This window comes from Salvelinus sp. IW2-2015, linkage group LG6.2 (genome assembly GCF_002910315.2).
Source record: "Salvelinus sp. IW2-2015 linkage group LG6.2, ASM291031v2, whole genome shotgun sequence".
NCBI lineage: Eukaryota > Metazoa > Chordata > Actinopteri > Salmoniformes > Salmonidae > Salvelinus > Salvelinus sp. IW2-2015.
The window spans coordinates 19,942,438-19,961,810 of NC_036846.1; the positions used below are offsets into that span (position 1 = coordinate 19,942,438).

Genomic DNA, 19,373 nt, shown 5'->3' on the forward strand with positions numbered 1-19,373 from the left:
TCATTCCTTCTTATTTTGCCCCTAATTTAGTTTCTGACAAGAATGTGCACGCTTACCTCAGTCATTATTATGCCATRTTTTTTAAAGTGCTGGAGAAAAGACACAAAGTATGGTCTGAACTACTGCATGGAGGGGATTTGGCTWTTTAAGTTTGGTCATATTTGGGAATTATTCTAAAACCACTTGACTTTGTGGATGCTCATCCTAATAAGTTAGGGCCATGCATTGGGATTAGATTGTGGGTTGGGGTACAGGGTCATGGTCCACTATCTTCAGAGTGTCATATGCTCTTTATAGTGTTGATTTTAATTGTCTAAATGTGACTTAGGAAAGATATGTTTACTAAGATGTAGTGAGCTCTCTGGAGACAAGCGACCGGTCCTGGTTGGTCAAAGCATCGTGAAGGGGTTGTTGTATTCCCTACTGTCGTTGGTAATCAAGCATTTTGAAGAGTTTTTCTTCATTATTTTGTGGTTGAATTCAAAAACTTACTGCAGCATTCTCAGGATGAGTGTTGGAACTGYGAACCAAGGAGGCCAGTTGTGTGTGATAAGATGACAGACCAAGTGAAAATAAACCTGACCAAATGTGAGAGGGCATTGTTTTTAATTAAGAATTAATACGGTTTACGTAGATGGGGATGGTAATAAAATAACTATATTCCCAATCTAATGAGTCCTTGTTTTGTTCTTACTGTACCAAAGATATGTTAACCCAAAGCTTTTCTTTGCAATGTGTGTGTATACAGATTACGAATTAAGCCTACAATAATGCCAGCCATTTTAAAGAAAAGTCACTGATCAAGGATCCGCGTATCCTTTTCCCTATGAATACTGTCAGTGGAATACATATTTGGCAGAAAATACCGTGAATCAGCGCTCAGCACAAATGTTATTCGGTTATCTTGCCGACCTTACTTGTCGCATGGAAGTGACGTAATTGTTTTTTTTTATCATGGCGGCAGAAGGCTCGGATTCAGAAGACCTGAACACCAACGGGCTAATGGAGGCTCCTTCAGGTTGTAAAAACATGAAATAATCTAAATATATTGACGAAGTTATTAAATGGTTACACGGGGAGCATATGTATAGTCGTTTGTGTCTTTACAGTCAGCTAACAGTCGCAACTACGCCTGTGAAAAGATGGCTGGCTAGCTAACGTTAACTAGCCGACATGGCTAATATGAGTTTACGTTGCGCCAACTGGCGAAACCGAAAGTTGCCTCCCCCTAGCAAGTACCAGAGTTAATGCACTAGAACAGCGTTGGGCAACTTTGATGGGGGGTGGCTGTCCATAATAAATCTGAACTCATTATGAGGGGCCTCGGTGGCTCTCGGGTCTGCATACACACATCCATACCTACACATGTAGTCAGAGCCGGCCCTAGCCTTTTGGGGGCCCCAAGCTACATTTTGTTACCCCCACCTTGTGAGCAAAATATTTAAACTTTCCCTCGGACAGCGGTTCGYGGGGGGGYYAAAGGACGTTTTTAAATAAATTTCCTGCAATTCTATTGGGCTGGCCCCTGCTAAAAAAAATATTGGTCGAGCGAAAGTCAATCTTTTTATATCAATTAGTCAATTTTGGAACATTTTTCCATATGTGTTTTAAATAACTCAACTATATGTGTTGAGCTTGTCTGATGCTTTAAGCTTTTGATGAAATAATGCCTTGAGGGAACCAGAGATCAAGGTAACCTTAAGCTGACCCAACTATTTATTTATGTTTCTGCTGGCTTTCGCAGATTCTGCCATTACTCCCCTGAAGTTGCCGGTAATAGGCTGCACAAGGAGTCGGCAACCATTTCTCATGTGGAARGGCAATTTCTTACCTTTCCTACAGATCTGCGTGCCAGTTATGGTTTTCATATGCACATTTTCATTGAACAGTTCAATTTKATTTATAATAACGTCTTCATATTTCTAAATCATTTCATTCTATCCAAATTAAAATAACCTAAAAAGTTACTTCTCTTGCCATTCCCAACTATGTAAAAATAGCCTACATAAAGCCAACAAATAAAAACATTACATCCTGCAGGTAGAAAATATCCTGATTTTAAAAATACATATCATATTGGCCTGTCTGCAACAAACTTGAAACATTGCATCACCCTGGGTCTGGCCTGAAGCTTGCACTAGTGAACCTGCAACATTGTATAAAATATTCTGAGCCCTCAGTTTCCCACCAGTGAGCTCAGGACAGACACAGCTGTAGGCTATTTGCGCAAGGGTTAAGAAGCAGTGCTCGACCTGGGCAGGAGCTCACCGTAGCTGACTACCAGCACCAACTGTTTTACTGCTTGAGCTCCTGTTCCTCTTCTAGAATATTAGCTCAAAAGTATTGTGCAGATCCTGCAACTACATATAAACAATACTAGCACCCAAAATGAGTGCTTGAACCTATTTCAGTCCAAGACGAGCACTGATAAGTAATAAGTAGACCTATTTTATGACGTTTCCACTGGATCAGAGCATGACTTTTTTTCTCTCACACGCTGAGTGGTTATCGAAAGGGAGAGGGCTGGAAAGATTTTTTTCAAATACATTGAGGAACTAGTGTAATTCTCAATGGATGTAAAAACAGTCTTCGTTTGCTTACTATTTGATGTGAAAACATTACTTGGAGAAGCTCCACAGCTCATTAGTGGTGGTGCTTGAAGCCAATCAAAAATACTATCAAATTCCCAAATGTGCACATTTATATGCCTACATTTGTGCGCAGGCCAGGTAGCCTATAGGCCTACTTCTATGCGTGCGTGTCCTTACTCAACATTGACATGAGCYCTCCAAACAAAAGGCAATGACTAAATTGTGTTGTTCACATGTGTAGCATAGGTTGTGCGCTCTACAGTGTCCACTCTGACAATGAACTGTAAGACTGGAATAATATTGAATGCATTAACAGAAATTACCGTAACGAAAGTAAGAAACATTGTAGATTAGGAATTATCGGGAAATGTACTACTGGTGATATGTGATGGGGAATTGACAGACACTAACAATCAAATGCAAACAATTCACACAATGAAGTTATGAAACAATGAATGTGCACAAATTGGTGGGAGAGAGCGCATTCTGGAGATCGAAGTACATTGTGCATCTGGGGACATGGTCAATCCGACGTCTGCATTGGCCATGCAGCATTTATGGTGATACGGCCTCAGCAGAAGTCTGGGTATTCAAACTTCTTGCACTTCGTTGAGCAGTGCAGTGCTGTTGTCAAGGAAGTGATTTTGTGTTTTCAGGTGTCAGTCAGCTCACCAATATATCAGGTGGGGCAAAACAAGTTATTCTAGCTCAAGGTCTCCCATCAGTGTGGATTGTCCAGTTTCCTATCTCTACAACAAAGCATTGAGAAGAGTCGTATCTTTTTCCATTGAAGAGTAGGTACTCCCTCATATGGTACCACACATAAAAAAAGTATAAGATAAATCATCTTTTCTTCCGATGTGTGAATGGAGGTATAATATTGTGTCAAATTAATTGGGTGGAAATAAGGTAGTATGGTTCACTCCACCATACACGAACAAGACAAGACTCTCAGGGCTCCATCCATCAGACGTGTAATTTCTCCTTTAGATGGACTCTCCTCCTCCGTACTCCACTCCCGTTACCCGTATGTAATTAAATTTGGACCAACAGTGTATTCGCAACTTGTTATCAGTAAACAAAAGACACTGTCCAACGTACGGATACTACCAGTCACCACTCCCAAACTCAACTGACCAACTGACCAAGTTTTGCAACCAGAGAGCCCTTGTACAAGGAACCCAGAAAAACAAACATTCGTATAACTAGTACGAACCCAGGCCCTGGAGGACGGATCTGCCAAATAGGTTCAGCAGCTTGGTACTTGAAAACGAAAATCACTGTGGGAAGTGCAATTATTAAAGGAAAATGCGATCAAGACACTACTCTTGAGCGAGATCTGGAGAGGCAATAATCCTACACCTACGCCGTATTTCGGGGCGTAAGCCCACGAAGAATCTCACCCTGGGGCTAATGATTAAAGAAGAACCGGTGTGAAGTTAAAAGAAAACTTTCAGAACAAGCCAATAACTGAGGGGACCTAGTGCTAAGGTCTTAGAACAGAGAGGAGGCTCGAGGACTTCTTAGTATTGAAATATAGGAAGAGTCAACAGTGCGCGATGAAACCGATAGCAGGCTTTGGGCTAGGAATGCAAGAGTAGGCTAAGAGGTCCTTAGTCTCGCACAGTAAATTGAACATGCATCTCGGAAAATCCAGCTCAGAGCCAGGGAGGACGCTGCACCCTCGGCTAGAATGCGCTGAGGCTAGGGCACGAGGGGTGGCGGGCTTTCCCGAGTGTAGAATGTTCTTTCATACGATCCTGAGCGGCTCGGGTAGCCATGTCACAAGCTCCTCAACACTCCACAATATGAGGATCACTTTGGAGCCGAGTTTGAAATAAGTACAGACGCGCGAGGGATTTTTGCACGAAGCACCCACCCAATAACTAGAGGGTCCCTAGAGGAGGATCGCATGGAGTGCACAATGGGCGCACAATAATAACCTTTCAATAAAGCTAAACATGTGTGTTGAAAACCTTGTGAAGACTTACAGAAAACGTTTGACCTCTGTCATTGCCAACAAAGGTATATAACAAAGTATGAGATAAACTTTTGTTATTGACCAAATACTTATTTTCCACCATAATTTGCAAATAAATTCATTAAAAATCTACAATGTGATTTTTTCTGGATTTTTCCCCTCATTTTGTCTGTCATAGTTGAAGTTACCTATGATGAAAATTACATGCCTCTCATCTTTTTTAGTGGGAGAACTTGCACAATTGGTGGCTGACTAAATACTTTTTTGCCCCACTGTATAATATATTATTAGTAGCAGTCAAAGTTTGGACACACCTACTCGTTAGTGTTTTTCTTTATTTTTGACTATTTTCTACATTGTAGAACATCAAAACTATACAATAATTATGGAATCATGTAGTAACCAATTTTAAAAAAAATCTAAAGTTATTTTATATTCTTTTAAGTAGCCACCTTTTCCTTTGATGACAGCTTTGCACACACTGGTACAGACATTATTTCTCTAACTTGGTCATGAAGGTTAGTCACTGGAATGCTTTTCCAACAGTCTTGAAGAGGTTCCCACATATGCTGAACACTTGTTGGCTGCTTTTCCTTCACTCTGCAGTCCAAATCATCCCAAACCAATCTCAGTTGGGTTGAGGTTGGGGGATTGTGGAGGCCAGGTCATCTGATGCAGCACTCCATCACTCTCCTTCTTGGTCAAATAGCRCTTACACAGCCTGGAGGTGTGTTGGGTCATTGTCCTGTTGAAAAACAAATGATAGTGCCACTATGCGCAAACCAGTTGGGATGGCGTATCGCTGCAGAATGCTGTGGTAGCCATGCTGGTTAAGTGTGCCTTGAATTCTAAATAAATCACAGACAGTGTCATCAGCAAAGCACCCCCACACCTCTTCCTCCATGTAGGAAAGACACATGCAGAGATAATCCGATCACCTACTAATTTTTGTCGGTCGGTCTCATCAGACCAAAGYACAGATTTCCCCCAGTCTAATGCCCATTGCTTGTGTTTCTTGGTCCAAGCAAGTCTCTTCTTATTGGTGTCCTTTAGTAGAAGTTTCTTTGCAGCAATTCAACCATGAAGGCCTGATTCACGTAGTCTCCTCTGAACAGTTGATGTTGAGATGTGTCTGTTACTTGAACTCTGTGAAGCATTTTTTGGGCTGTTATCTGAGGTGTAGTTAATTGTCGATTTCTGAGGGTGGTAACTCTAATGAACTTATCATCTGCAGCGGAGGTAACTCTGGGTCTTCCTTTCCTGTGGCGGTCCTCATGAGAGACCGTTTCATCATAGCTCTTGATGGTTTTTGTGACTGCACTTGAAGAAACTTTCAAAGTTCTTGAAATTTTCCACATTGACTGACCTTCATGTCTTAAAGTAATGATGGACTGTCGTTTCTCTTTGGGTATTCAAGCTGTTCTTGCCATAACGTGGACTTGGTCTTTTACCAAATAGGGCTATCTTCTGTATACCACCTCTACCTTGTCACAACACAACTGATTGGCTCAAATGCATTAAGAAGGAAAGAAATTCCACAAATTAACTTAACAAGGCACACCTGTTAATTGAAATGCATTCCAGGTGACTACCCCATGAAGCTGGTTGAGAGGATGCCAAGAGTGTGCAAAGCTGTCAGCAATGCAACGGGTGGCTACTTTGAAGAATATAAAATATATTTTGATTTGTTTAACACTTTTTTGGTTACTACATGATTCCATATGTGTTATTTCATAGTTTTGATGTCTTCATTATTATTCTACAATGTAGGGGAAGTTTTTGGAGTGGTACTGTATATTTGTTACTGCTCGACTAAAAATATTTTGGTCGACTATTTGGGGTCAGCCCTAAATTCTATACATTTTGCTATGGGGGCATATAGAAAATGTTGCAGTTTTAAAACAACTTTGCTGCAAATCTACACATTTTGCCATGGGGTGGTGAGAAAATGTTTGCAGTTTTTAATATGATATGAGTGCAAGTGACTAACAAATTCAATTGGGGCCCCGGGTCGATAATTCGACCATGATTACTACTTGCCTAAACATCAGCCTGTTACCATGGTTATTCCATGAATATCAGTCTGAAATAAGTCGCTGTAAAAAAGACGCAATAGTCACTACAAGACAAAATGTTGAATAAAATGATATTTCCACTTACTTTACCGGTTGTACATGCTGTTGATCCTTTTGGCGGTAGGAGGTGGAGATAGGCTGTCCACTGGAAAGTTTTGCGGTGCCGGTAGGTTATTACTTGTATTTTCAGTCTGTTGACGCATTGCACGTGATGCACAATATGTAAACAAAAGCACGTTTCCTCGCAATAAGCTTGAAGTATTTGCTGTTCGGTTAGTCTCGGCCATATTGTGCAAGTGTTGGTCACGTGAATTGCATCAGTATTGAAAATATGAACCAGAAATACAAATGATATACAGACCACCCAAGGTGGGGTTGATAATACTACTCTGTGGATATTTTGTCTAACATTCCTACCTGCAAAAGAACCAACCACACGGACAACCGGAAGTATCATTTTATTCAGCATTCTGGCTTGTAGAGGTTGTGAGAGAGAACTTTTCTGATTCAAACGCTAATTTCTGACCGACATAGAATTCTATGCAATTCAACGTTGAGTCTTCAGGCACAATTACTACAAATTTAGATAGCTTGCCACTAGACTAATTTACCAATCTAAAAAATGTTAGCTGACATGGGCTAATTGAGTGACTGACATAACAAGAAAAACTGCTGATGCACAACCACATTTTGAAATTGCCTTGTGTATTCTACGATTTTAACTTTCAACAGTAGGTTGAGACCCCGACTGAGTTCCAGTCAGGTCGCCAGTTACCCATCCCTGCACTAGCTAGTACTTGCCAGGCCGGGTCTTTTATTATGGTATAGTAAGCTGATCTAACTACTGTAGATGCAGACATTAGTCGCATCATGCCCCCTGCTGCTCCTTTCCCGGCCATTGTTATGAGTGTAGTGATCTGTGTGTGGTACCTATAAATACTAATGAATGATTGGCTAAAAACACCATCAGTGATTGGAATTCCCCTTATAATGGCAGTAATCTACATTTCATCTGTAAATTATATTTGATTAGGCCTATGCGTCATTGAGCAGGCCAGCCATTTCTTTGTGTTATAGATAAAACAAATTCTTCCATGTGTAACTTTCTAAATTTCTCATTTAATAGCTCCGGAAGCCATGGAGGCTGTCCAACTTCCAACAGAGGAAGAGGCATCAGAGGAGAATGGTGGTGGAGGAGGAGCCTCTGAGGCTCCAGAAGCAGCAGCTGCGACAGCATACAACATGCCTCTGGCAGAGAATGAGGAGGAAGAAGACGGAGAGTTTCCGGCGGACTTTGACCGACTCTGGAAGCTGGCCCATGACAATCCACAGGACTTCTCTAGCTGGACTGACCTACTGCAGTACTGTGAGCAAGAGGTGAAAAGAGCTGAGGGGACAGACAAGACTCCTATTGCCGTTTTGTCATACGCCTAAAGCGCTTCTGCATGAATAATGCATAGCTAACTATACCACTGTTGTTCAGATGTGCAGTGTTGAAGTGGAATTTGCAGCTAACCAGATTTCTAATTGTCCCCAGAGTCACATGACAGCGTCACGTCGGGCGCTGGTAGCCTTTCTGGCACGGTACCCACTGTGCTACGGATACTGGAAGAAGTTTGCCGATCTGGAGCGACGTGCTGGCTACACCAACAAAGCTCAGGAGGTATGATGAMGAGGAGGAGGAGTGTGTTTGGCACATGGATGTGTGTCTTGTTATGTAGTCTGCTGACTGACATTTTTAATTGACAAAAAGGCACATTCTTCTCTCTCACAGAATGTAATGGCTTTAGTTCCATAACATTCATGTGTAATGTTGTTTTGTTGTTCCAGGTGTGTGTTCAGGGTCTGAAGGCCATCCCCCTGAGTGTAGATCTGTGGATCCACTACATTAACCTGCTACTGGGCACGCTCAACATGAACCTGCCAGAGTCCTCTCAGCGCATTCGCAGGTACACACTCCTATACTCTTAAACTCACAGTATCACACTTATACACATTCAACACTAGCCAGCCTTTACTTTCAATATTAGCCTGAACARTCCAAATGTTTTAATTCAGTATTTATTCTCATTCACAGAATTAATGTTCAAATAAAGATAAGGAGCCCTAACTATTTTTTAATCGAACTCAGATAGTCTGATCCCTGTCTCTTGTCACTTCTCCCCAGTGCATTTGAGGAGGCGGTGGCAGCAGCAGGACTGGACTTCCACTCTGACCGTCTGTGGGAGCTGTTCATCGAGTGGGAGAAGGAGCAGGGAGACATGAAGGCTGCCACTGGGGTCTACGACAGAGTCCTCAGAGTCCCCACTCAGCTGTACAGCAGCCACTATGAGAAGTGAGACTATACACATTCACAAACAGTACACTTTCTCTACTAAGAAAAACAGTAGAGCTTTAAATCAGTCAAAACTCTAAACTATAGGGCCTCCCGAGTGGCGCAGCGGTCAAAGGCGCTAGAGGTGTCACTACAGACCCTGGTTCGTTTCCGGGCTGTATCACAACCGGCCGTAGCCGGGATTATCATAGGGCGGTGCACAATTGGCCCAGCGTCGGGAGGGTTTGACCGAGTGMGCTTTACTTGGCTCATCTCGCTCTAGAAACTCGTTGTGGCGGGCCGGGCYCCTGCCGGCCGACCTCGGTCGTCAGGTGAACYGTGTTTCCTCCGACACATTGATGCGGCTGGCTTCCGGGTTAAGCGGACGGGTGTTAAGAAGCACGGTTTGGTGGGTCATGTTTCGTAAGGACGCATGACCCAGTCTTCGCCTCCCGAGCCCATTGGGGAGTTGCAGCGATGAGACATGATCGAAAAAGGGGCAAAAAAATATATCTAAAGTATAAAATCGTAACCTTTTATTAAATGATAGATTTGGATAATTATCAAACTTATTATGGACCTCATATTTGCTGACCTGGTGAATCTGATCCACTTTTTCCATCCCTCCTATCGCTCTCTTACAGATTCAAGACTCATCTTAATGCCCATGCGCCCAAGGATGTCCTCTCAGCAGTGGAGTATGAGGGGTTGCTTGAGGAATCTAAACAGAGCCACAAGACTGAGAAGTCTGAGTTGGCTGAGGGGGAAGAGGAGTTACCACCTGGGGAAGAGAAGGAACCTACAGAGGTGAATTACAAATGACAAATCCCTAGTAGTGTTGGATTAAGATTTAACATGACATTTAACATGAGTGTCAGATGCTGCCAAAATAGCATAAAGTGGAGACATTTCAAGCTATGGAGTAAAGCTATGGTATACAATCTTAACTTTGATTTAACACTGATTTAAAAGTCTGCCATCYTAACTGTCATGTTATGTTTCACCCAATCAGGAAGAGCTGATTCCGAAAATGCGAGAGCTCRTATTGGCTCGCAGAGAGAAGGTGTACCAAGACCTGGAGGGAGAGGTCAGGAAGAGGTGGAACTTTGAGGAAGCTGTGAGTTACCCCTGGAACACACACGCATCCCTTCTATGTGCAACTCAGAAGCAATGATTGAAGCATGATACGCTATATATACAAAAGTATGTGGACACCCATTKAAATMAGTGGATTCGGCTATTTCAGCCACAGCTGTTGCTGACAGGTGTATAAAATCGAGCACACAGCCATGTAATCTTCATAGACTAACATTGGCAGTAGAATGGCCTTACTGAAGAGCTCAGTAACTTTCAACGTGGTACCGTCATAGGATGCCACCCATCCAACAAGTCAGTTTGTAAAATGTCTGCCCTGCTAGAGCTGCCCAGGTTAACTATAAGTGCTGTTATTGTGAAGTGGAAACATCTCGGATCAACAACGGCTCAGCCGCAAAGTGGTAGACCACACAAGCTCACAGAACGGGACCACCGAGTGCTGAAGCGCATAGCGCGTGACAATGGTCTGTCCTCGGTTGCAACACTCACTACCAAGTTCCAAGCTGCTTCTGCACAATAAATGTTTGTCGGGAGCTTCATCAAATGGGATTCCATGGCTGAGCAGCCGCACACAAGCCTAAGATCACCATGCGCAATGCCAAGTGTCAGCTGGAGTGGTGTAAAGCTTGCCGCTATTGGACTCAGGAGAAGTGGAAATGTGTTTTCTGCAGTGAAGAATCACGCTTCAACATCTGGCAGTCTGACGGAATAATTTGGGTTTGGCCGATGCCAGTAGAACGCTACCTGCCACAATGCATTGTGCCAACTGTAAAGTTTGGTGGAGGAGGAATAATGGTCTGGGGCTGTTTTTCATGGTTCGGGCTAGGCCCCTTAGTTCCATTGAAGGGAAATCTTAATGCTACAGCATACAATGACATTTTAGACGATGCTGTGCTTCCAACTTTGTGAAAACAGTTTGGGGAAGGCCTGTTTCAGCATGACAATGCCCCTTGCTCAAGCGAGGTCCATACAGAAAAGGTTTGTCGAGATTAGTGTGGAAGAATTTGACTGGCTTGCACAGAGCCCTGTCCTCAACCCCATTGAACACCTTTGGGATGAATTGGAATGCGAGTCCGGCCTAATCGCCCGACCTCACTAATAATCTTGTGGCTTAATGGAAGCAAGTCCCCGCAGCAATGTTCCAACATCTATTGGAAAGCCTTCCCAGAAGAGTGGAGACTGTTATTGCAGCAAAGGGGGGACCAACTCCATATTAGTAAACATGATTTTGGAGTGAGATGTTCGACGAGCAGGTGTCCACACTCTTTTGGTCAAGTAGTGTATTTTCATTGGTTGGAAACATTTACTTATCTTCTCTTCTGTTCCCATTCCTCCCTTCATTCCAGATCAAGCGTCCATATTTCCACGTGAAGCCTCTGGACCGGACCCAGCTGAGGGCCTGGCACTCCTACCTGGACTGGGAGCTCACCGAGCTGGGGGGGGGCGGTGAAAATGAGGTGAAGACCGAGACAGAACCAGAGGCCATGGAGGGCCAGGAAGAGGAGGAAAAGGAGTCAAAGGAGGGGTCAAAGAGCAGTGGGATCGTTGCCGGGGGAGACCGGAGGGTACGGATCCTGTTTGAGCGCTGTCTGATTGCCTGCGCTCTCTACGAGGAGTTCTGGACCAAGGTAAGGAGGGGCTGCAGGGGTGTGTGTTTAAGTAACATGTTTGTATGTCAGTGTAACTAATGTATACTGTATGCATGTTTTTCAGTATGTCCAGTACCTGGAACCTCAGAGTCTGGARGAGGCGCGGGGAGTGTTTCGGCGAGCCTGTGAGATCCACCTGGCCCACAAACACACCATGCACCTGCAGTGGGCCACCTTCGAGGAGAGGCATGGTGAGAGAAGAAGAGACACGTCACAGTGTTCACCTTTTCACTTTGACCTCAAATGTGATACACAGGACACTATTACCCAGTGTTGTAGCCCACTCACTCACTCCCTCCTCCCCTCCATCTCCTCCCAGGTGACCTAACAGAGGCACGGCGTGTGTTGGAGGCTCTGGAAACCTCAGTGCCGGGATTGGCCATGGTCCGGCTGCGCAGGGCGGGGCTAGAGAGACGAGCGGGCCGGCTAGATGAATCAGAAGCTCTGCTCAGGGACGCGGTGGCCCAGGCCAAAGAGACACCTCACCTCCATGCGTTCTACTCCATCAAACTGGCCCGGCTGCTGCTGAAGCTCTGCAAGAACCCCAGCAAGGCCCGGGGAGTCCTGCAGGAGGCGCTGGAGATTAGCCCGGTGAGAGGAGGGGAGATAGATCTTAGAGAGGCGAAAATGAAAAGATTTAGGGAAAGGGGGATACCAAGTCAGTTGTCCAACTGAATGTATTCAACTGAAATGTGTCTTCCGCATTTAACCCAACCCCTCTGAATCAGAGAGGTGCTGGGGGCTGCCATAATCAACATCCACGTCTTCGGCGCCCGGGGAACAGTGGGTTAACTGCCTTGCTCAGGMGCAGAACGACAGATTTTTAGCATGTCAGCTCTGGGATTCGATCCAGCAACCTTCCGGTTACTGGCCCAACGCTCTAAGCATCGACTGAAAAAGGAAAGGATCACATTTAAGATGCAATTGGGATTGAATATCAGGGATGGAACATGGAAAATAGTCCAGATCTTAACCTCATAGACAATGTAACCTGTCAGAGCATCATTTATCATTGTTTGTTGTTCCCTCTTTAATGTCCCCTCTGTTTTCCAGGATGACGGTAAGCTGCACRTGAACCTGCTYGAGCTGGAGGTGGCRGGTGACCCCAGAGGGTCGGCCGAGGGGGTGCAGCAGTGTGTGACGCGGGCGCTGGCCGCACCTCTCTCCCCACAGACCAAGATCCTCTTCTCCCAAAGGGGCCTACAGTACGCTGAGGACTATGGGACCTCTGTGCAAAGGTCAGGGGTCATAGGATTGTTTTTTAGATACAATCAGGAACCTGGAGAAAATGAAACAAGCATGTTATTCTGCCCATATTTTATTTAATGGTATGAAATCAACCAACTAGGAGAAATGACTGTACTGTTGCTGTTCTATGGCCTGCAGTGTGCCAACAGTCTGAGGAGCATCACTTTACCATGTTTTAAATGACTGTACTGTTGCTGTTTCTCTGGCCTGCAGTGTGCTAACAGTCTATGAGGAGCATCAGAAGCTACTGAAAGAGCTCGGCAACAAGAAGAGAGTGGCTGAGAACGGGTGAGATTATAACGTATCTGTCAATATCATGCAAGGATTTATACCTGTAAAATTGTGTGATGTGACACATTTTTTGTTGTTGTTGATGTGTAGCTGTTCGTGGAGAAGAAAATGGATAAACTGTTCATGGATTGGTTATTGACGCAGTTGTTATATTGATTGATCTGCAGAGACAGTGAGGACCCAGAGAAGATGAGTAAAGGAGAAGATGGCTCTGCTGTGCCCGCTCCACCACAAGCCCCTCCCACAATGCCCCATGTCCCCATGACGACACCACCTCCACCCATGATGGGTGGGGACATGAGTGCGGTTCATGCAGGCTACGGAGGATATGGAAGCTGGCATCAGGTATGACGGGATTGTTAAGCTGTACAAACTGATACATGAGCCAAATATCGGCTACATACGGTCTTAAACGATCAGTGCTTCTTTTGAAATTGAGCCAGATAGAGGAGACACTGAAGCTCTCAAATTCAAATCTGAACATCGAAGCCAGTTCCACTGCTTTTTTTTATTTTATTCTTCCCCTCTAATCAGGGACTGATTTAGATCTGGGACACCAGGTGGGTGCAATTATCAGGTAGAACAGAAAACCAGAAGTAGTCCGAACCTCGTAGGGTAAGATCTGAATYCCCCTGCACTAAAATGTTGATTAGAGAGCGGGTGTTCCTTCACTTGCCATTTTTTAAAGTGTTCCTCTCCTCTTTCAGCAACCACAGTATGGGGGATACGGAGGCTACCAGCAAGCCTGGAACTACAATCAGGGTTACTACCCTCCCAGCTAAGGGGGAAGAGAAATCCTGTGACACACCAACTGACAGCAGGGGTTACCAGAGATGATTCAGCATTGACGACCCAGTGTTCACCTGTTTAAACTCCATGGATGCACCCCAAATGGCACATTATGCCCTATATAGTGCACTATCTTTGACAAGGGCCCATAGAGCTCTGGTCAAAAGTAGTGAACTTTGTAGGGAATAGGGTGCAAACTCATATCTTTTATCAGGAACAGGGGTGTGACCTGTGACGTCTACTACTCGTTTGGTCTTTGAAAATGTGCTCTTGTACATTGTTTTAATGATAAACTATTTTTGTATTCTCTTCTACATGCAGCCCCTTTCATTTTAAGCAAAACCGTCTCTCTCCATACCTCCTGTATTATTGTCATTCCAGAAATATAGGCTAGTAATTTTTGATAATGTACATAAAGGTGTTTTATAGTTGTGATGTCAAAGCTCTTTTCATTAATGAGCAGGTTAAGATCAATCTATTGTGTCCCTCATTCAAGTTTCTGCCCATTCGAGTCCTCCAGTGTAGTCCTACTCCTCCAGACAGAAGATAGGGAAGCCATGTTGTTGTATGCAGATGTACCAGTGCCTCTGGACTCAGAGGTTAAGTAAAGAATAATAACTGAATGTACGCTGTGCTGTACCTAGTGGACATGTCTAAAACCAACAGTCATGTTTGGTCAAACTTTAGAGTAGAAAACTGTTAAGTGTTTGGCAAAATCCACCACACAACTTTAGCCTTTTTTATCACTCAGTTTTTTAAATACCATTCCATTTCTGTTGTGTTTTAGAGTGCATCCAATCCATTGTACTCAAAAAAGGCATGCACAAATACACTGCAAATGTATGACAATGTAACTTTTTAATCTTCACTTTTACATTGTTCAATAAAACATTTGAGTGAAGCACAATGTGCTTAATGTGTATTTTTGGGACTCTTGATATGACACACGTGATTTCTTAAGAGTGTATCTTTCTTAACTGTCATGCACATATAAGCAACTCTCACCAGTCAGTGAGATACAAAGCTGACTTAGGTCATCAAGTTTTGCAGCTTTCTCGTAAAATTAACCAATTATTCCTGTGGTAAAAGTACATTCTTTATGTGAAGTTTTAAAGTATGTTCAGTCCACCATGTAACTTCAAGTGATTATGCAATAACACCACTGTCAAATTGTTTAACTTATAAAAACTACAACTTAAATACAGTGGAAAGTCGCAGTGTCTCAACACCAGCCATGTCTTACACTTTAGGCCCCATGAGAATCAATAGTCATCCATCTTGTGTTGCTATTTAAGATTAAAGCTCAGTGTTTGTTGAAGGAGAATCAATCCATAGTTGACATCCTGGTCTCTGTCCTGTTGTGATAAATGATGTGTGGAATTGAGGTTGGCTCATAAAGCATGTTTTTACTTCAGGGTCCTTATTTCTTGGCAACGACCAGCACAGCTGAAGGCACCAAACCTGAACAATGACACAAAACAGTTAAGACAGTACGACACAAACTACAACACACCTAAATCTCAGATTAGATTCCTCTAAAACTGATCTGACAACACAGGATAGATGAAAGTAGTACGTCTTTGGCTGGTTTTGACGTCTCCAGTCCTTTCAGATTAGTGCAGATGGAGAGGAAGCCCCTTTAGACTATTGCGATTCTCCCTGTTCAAGCCCAGTAAGAGGGGCATCCTGTCTGCTCACCCAGCTCCTGCAGGGGTTTCTCCATGTCCAGTTCTGTGTAGACYCGGCGGGGGTACGGGGAGAGCAGCGTAAAGTCCTGGCCCTCGGGGGCGTTGCCGTTCATCTGGATGTAGACGCGCACAGCAGCCAACGGCTCCTGTGCCTTGAACACGGAGGTCAGCGCCGAGCCGTCCAGCATACGCACCTGGGGACAGGAGGATAAATTAATAAACTACATTGACTGTTGAGACAAACTCATCAAAAATATCTGTTGTGTCAAAATGTATACTAGGCCGTAGACATCCATGGCCCCTTACCTGGATTTTGCACTCGTTATAGTCCTTCTTGGCAGGAGGCGGGCCCTGACTCGGCGGAGAGGAGGGAGGGCCCTCTGCTGAAGGGGAGGTTAGAGCTGTACTGGAAGAACCGCCTCCAAACTGAAGAYGAGTAGAAGGGGTTAGTGAGTTCAACTCTCTATGAAAGATATGGAGACATTATTTAGCAACAGTTCAGCATACGAGTCAGATGCTGTAGGTGCAGTCAGTACCTTAAGTGCTCTCTCCTCTCTGTCGCGTGCTATCTTGTCRCGCACCCGCTGCCTGAGAAAGAGAGAGTATTCATTGGACAAAGAGAAGAGTTGTGGAGTGGGAATAGACCTTATTTGCACTAAGACATTTACAAAAAGTGACTATTGGCTGTGTATGAAAACGTTACTAGCTATTCTTGTTTCCTCAATTCCTCTCAAAGCTCATTGAAGGAGGTTGTTCAAGGATCCTCTCCTCCAATGTGCTTTGAGACAACAGCCATTGGCCAATTTCGAGAGCATCAAARCCATCCMTGATGCATTGTGGGTAAATTGTGACTGACTAGCTGATCTACAAATAATAATACTTATATGTACGTTTTTTTTTTATCAGTTAATTGGCAGTCGCCTGCAATGTCAAACATGCCCATTGACTTCATGGCTTACTTGGCCATTTTGTCATCGTTCTTCTCTCTCTGGCGCAGYTCGACCATTTTTTTCATCTCATCTTCCTGCAGTTTCTGTTTGACCTGCAGCAGCTCCTGGCCCTGCCTCCTCCTCTGCTTCTCTCTGTCTACTTCCTCTGCTCGTTCCCTCTCTCTCCGCTCCTCCTGCTTCACCCGCATCAGCTCCTCTAGCCTGGTACACACAGAAACACACACATAGAAGTAGACAAAGAAATATACACACACACAAAGAAACAGACACAAACGCAGGCACAGGCTTCATTGTATGCTGTCTCATTGCATTTTCTACTGAAAGCTTTTGCTGACACTTGAAAATCTCTTTGAGTAACATCTATTGACCAAACCTGACATTTTCCCACTGACAGAATAAGATAAGTGTGTAAACAGAACCTCAGTAGAGGTGAATTATCTGACCTCTTTATCTGCTCACGTTTCTCCTCCTCTGTCATTGGTCGTTTGGTATCKCCGTCATGGATCATCTGGTCACTACCATCTGTAGCTAAAAAGTAGAGTTGACATAGAAGAGGTGGGGGACAAGAAGACAATGTAAACCAACAACCATGTTAACCAGTAATGGGAAGTACAAGCCATAGTTATGAGGTTATAACAATATGAGTAATAACAATACAATATGCTGCCATGACCATTGACCACTTACCAGGGTCTGTTCCTTCTGCTGTGGGTTGGGCTGCWGGACTGGGCTGTTGTGGGTCACTTTCTCCAGTTCCAGTTCCACCAAGCACGTTCCCCACAGGAGGTACATAGGGCTCGTCAATGTCTGGGTCACCCTCATGTTCCATTAGCCTGTGGAAGGAAGCCATAACGGAAGAAAGAAATTACGAATCAGTTATTCCATGTGAATAACTCAACTGACCATCTGTAAAATTCATCTGTGGATGAAGAAGCCTCTGAGGCTKGCTCACCAAAGCCTCTGCCAGTTGACTTACCAGTCCATGGCCCGCTCTATGCCCTGGTTTCCTGTGTGTGCCACAGCCTTTTCCCTGAAAGCAGTAGACAGACAGGACCAGAGTTGATATTTAGTGTGTRGAAAAATAGCCACATTAATTCAGTTAGCTACTTACGCTCTGTTTCTGTCAAAGCCCATTTCCAGCAGGCTGTCCAACGTTGTTTGTTCTGCCATCTTGCTGAGAGAACATGGAAGTTAAGGAGACAAGTTTAACTTTGGAGTCAGATACTGTAGGCAAGGAGGTGAGCATGTAAAGTAGCCCCAAGCAGGTATTAACTATACTAGTCTAAATGATTTAGAATCAGGTTAAACCAATTACATGTTACCCGAATAACTCGTTAGCTAGTTACATGGGTCGTTATTACATAGTTCCATAATGTGCTAGCTGTGTAGTTATTTGACTGGATTGAACTGGCTATGAAGATAACAAAGCAGAATCCCTTAGGTAACGTCCCYCAGGAAACATTTTAGTATCTACACAGACCACCACATGAATATCATTCATAAACCAAAGAAGAATTGCCCAGTAACTTTGCCGTATTATCTATGTTTACATATAGCTAGCTATTGTTAGCAAGCTAACGATGGACGAATGAGATGACTCATTTCAGTTAGCCTCTCCTGCTAGCTGTAACAAGAAAAACTGTTTGCAAAGTAAATTGATGATGCTCTGTACAATAGAGCTAGGGTGACTATTGCATTATACTTGCGAAAATGATAGCGATCAACCATTTCATAAACATTATTTTACTAAATAGCATTATTTGTTTGAGCAACATAAGCAACTCACATTCGGAATCAGTCAACAAACACCGCTTCCAATCTAGTCACATGCGAGCATGTATGGAGGCCCAATAGGATACAAAATGACCGCATTTTCCAAACATTCTCATTCACAGAAAATTGCTGCCATCTAGTGGACCTTACACCAGCAGTATCCGTATAACAGTTTGCATTATAGTTGTCCCCAGTCATGTGTATAAACCCTGGATGACTGACAGYGGGTGCTGTAATGAAGCCACCGCGCAGCCATATTTGAAGCTATATAAATGCATTTATTCATGTCTAGATTCGTTTTTGACATGTTTATTATATTACAGAAAACCTTAATACATACATTTAAATTACATTATGTGAGCTAAACATACAAATATAAAATATATTAAAACATTTTCCTTTAAGTATTTTTTTTTAGTACTAATGTTACTTTCCCCACTACAACAAAAAATACTTAAATACATGTAATTTTGTCCTAGAAACATTTAATTGAAGTACTGTAGAATTCCATTCATTTCTATGGAGGACTGCTCCTACTGGAGTTCCAATATGACCAACCGGTGGCTTCAAAGACTCTCAATGGCCAACACATTGCAACAACAATCCAGGGTTTGTATACATTATTGCTCGTCGCCGAAGATAAAATCTGGGAGGGGACTGTGGGTCTGTCTCCGTCCGTTAGGATGTTCTTTCCAACGTTATTCACACTTGATATATCAGACAGCACTGGCCCGATTTTGACTAAACTTAGGTGATTTACATTTACAAAATTGTTACTGATTGGGCAGATGGTGGCGCAATAAAAAGATACGCCCCTCAGCCCGTTTGACCTAAAGTCATGAAATTTGTATATACTGTAGGTCCCTCAGGTATATAAAGAACGGACCCTCCCCCCACAAGAAACAAATTTGCCTCTGGGACACATGTCT

At 43.6% G+C, this 19,373-nt stretch overlaps 2 protein-coding genes across 4 annotated transcripts; one reads left to right on the top strand and one right to left on the bottom strand.

Annotated features, from left to right (window-relative positions):
* The first annotated feature begins 915 nt into the window (after positions 1-915).
* LOC111965941 (pre-mRNA-processing factor 39) lies at positions 916-14,464 on the top strand. 3 transcript variants are annotated; one of them, XR_011480107.1, is made up of 15 exons: positions 916-1,018; positions 7,774-8,024; positions 8,185-8,310; positions 8,478-8,596; positions 8,815-8,982; positions 9,606-9,768; positions 9,974-10,078; positions 11,403-11,684; positions 11,770-11,896; positions 12,025-12,296; positions 12,759-12,943; positions 13,167-13,241; positions 13,412-13,589; positions 13,779-13,859; positions 13,952-14,042. XR_011480107.1 is itself a non-coding variant. In XM_023990373.2 (15 exons), exons 1-14 carry the CDS (start codon positions 955-957, stop codon positions 13,788-13,790), a joined length of 2,127 nt encoding a protein of 708 aa, XP_023846141.1. In that variant the 5' UTR covers positions 916-954; the 3' UTR covers positions 13,791-13,804; positions 13,952-14,020. The 3 variants fall into 3 exon arrangements, 2 of the variants coding, with proteins under 2 accessions (XP_023846141.1, XP_023846140.1); XM_023990373.2 differs by having other exon boundaries at positions 13,779-13,804; positions 13,952-14,020; XM_023990372.2 differs by lacking the exon at positions 13,779-13,859 and having other exon boundaries at positions 13,952-14,464.
* A 527-nt stretch (positions 14,465-14,991) lies between these two features.
* LOC111965942 (UBX domain-containing protein 1) lies at positions 14,992-18,548 on the bottom strand. The gene is made up of 10 exons (XM_023990374.2): positions 18,458-18,548; positions 17,783-17,845; positions 17,648-17,701; positions 17,359-17,504; positions 17,115-17,199; positions 16,681-16,872; positions 16,258-16,309; positions 16,028-16,147; positions 15,732-15,915; positions 14,992-15,494 (listed from the first exon to the last, which is right to left on the bottom strand). The coding sequence occupies exons 2-10, from the start codon at positions 17,839-17,841 to the stop codon at positions 15,454-15,456; spliced, it is 933 nt and encodes a 310-aa protein (XP_023846142.1). The 5' UTR covers positions 17,842-17,845; positions 18,458-18,548; the 3' UTR covers positions 14,992-15,453.
* Positions 18,549-19,373: the final 825 nt, after the last annotated feature.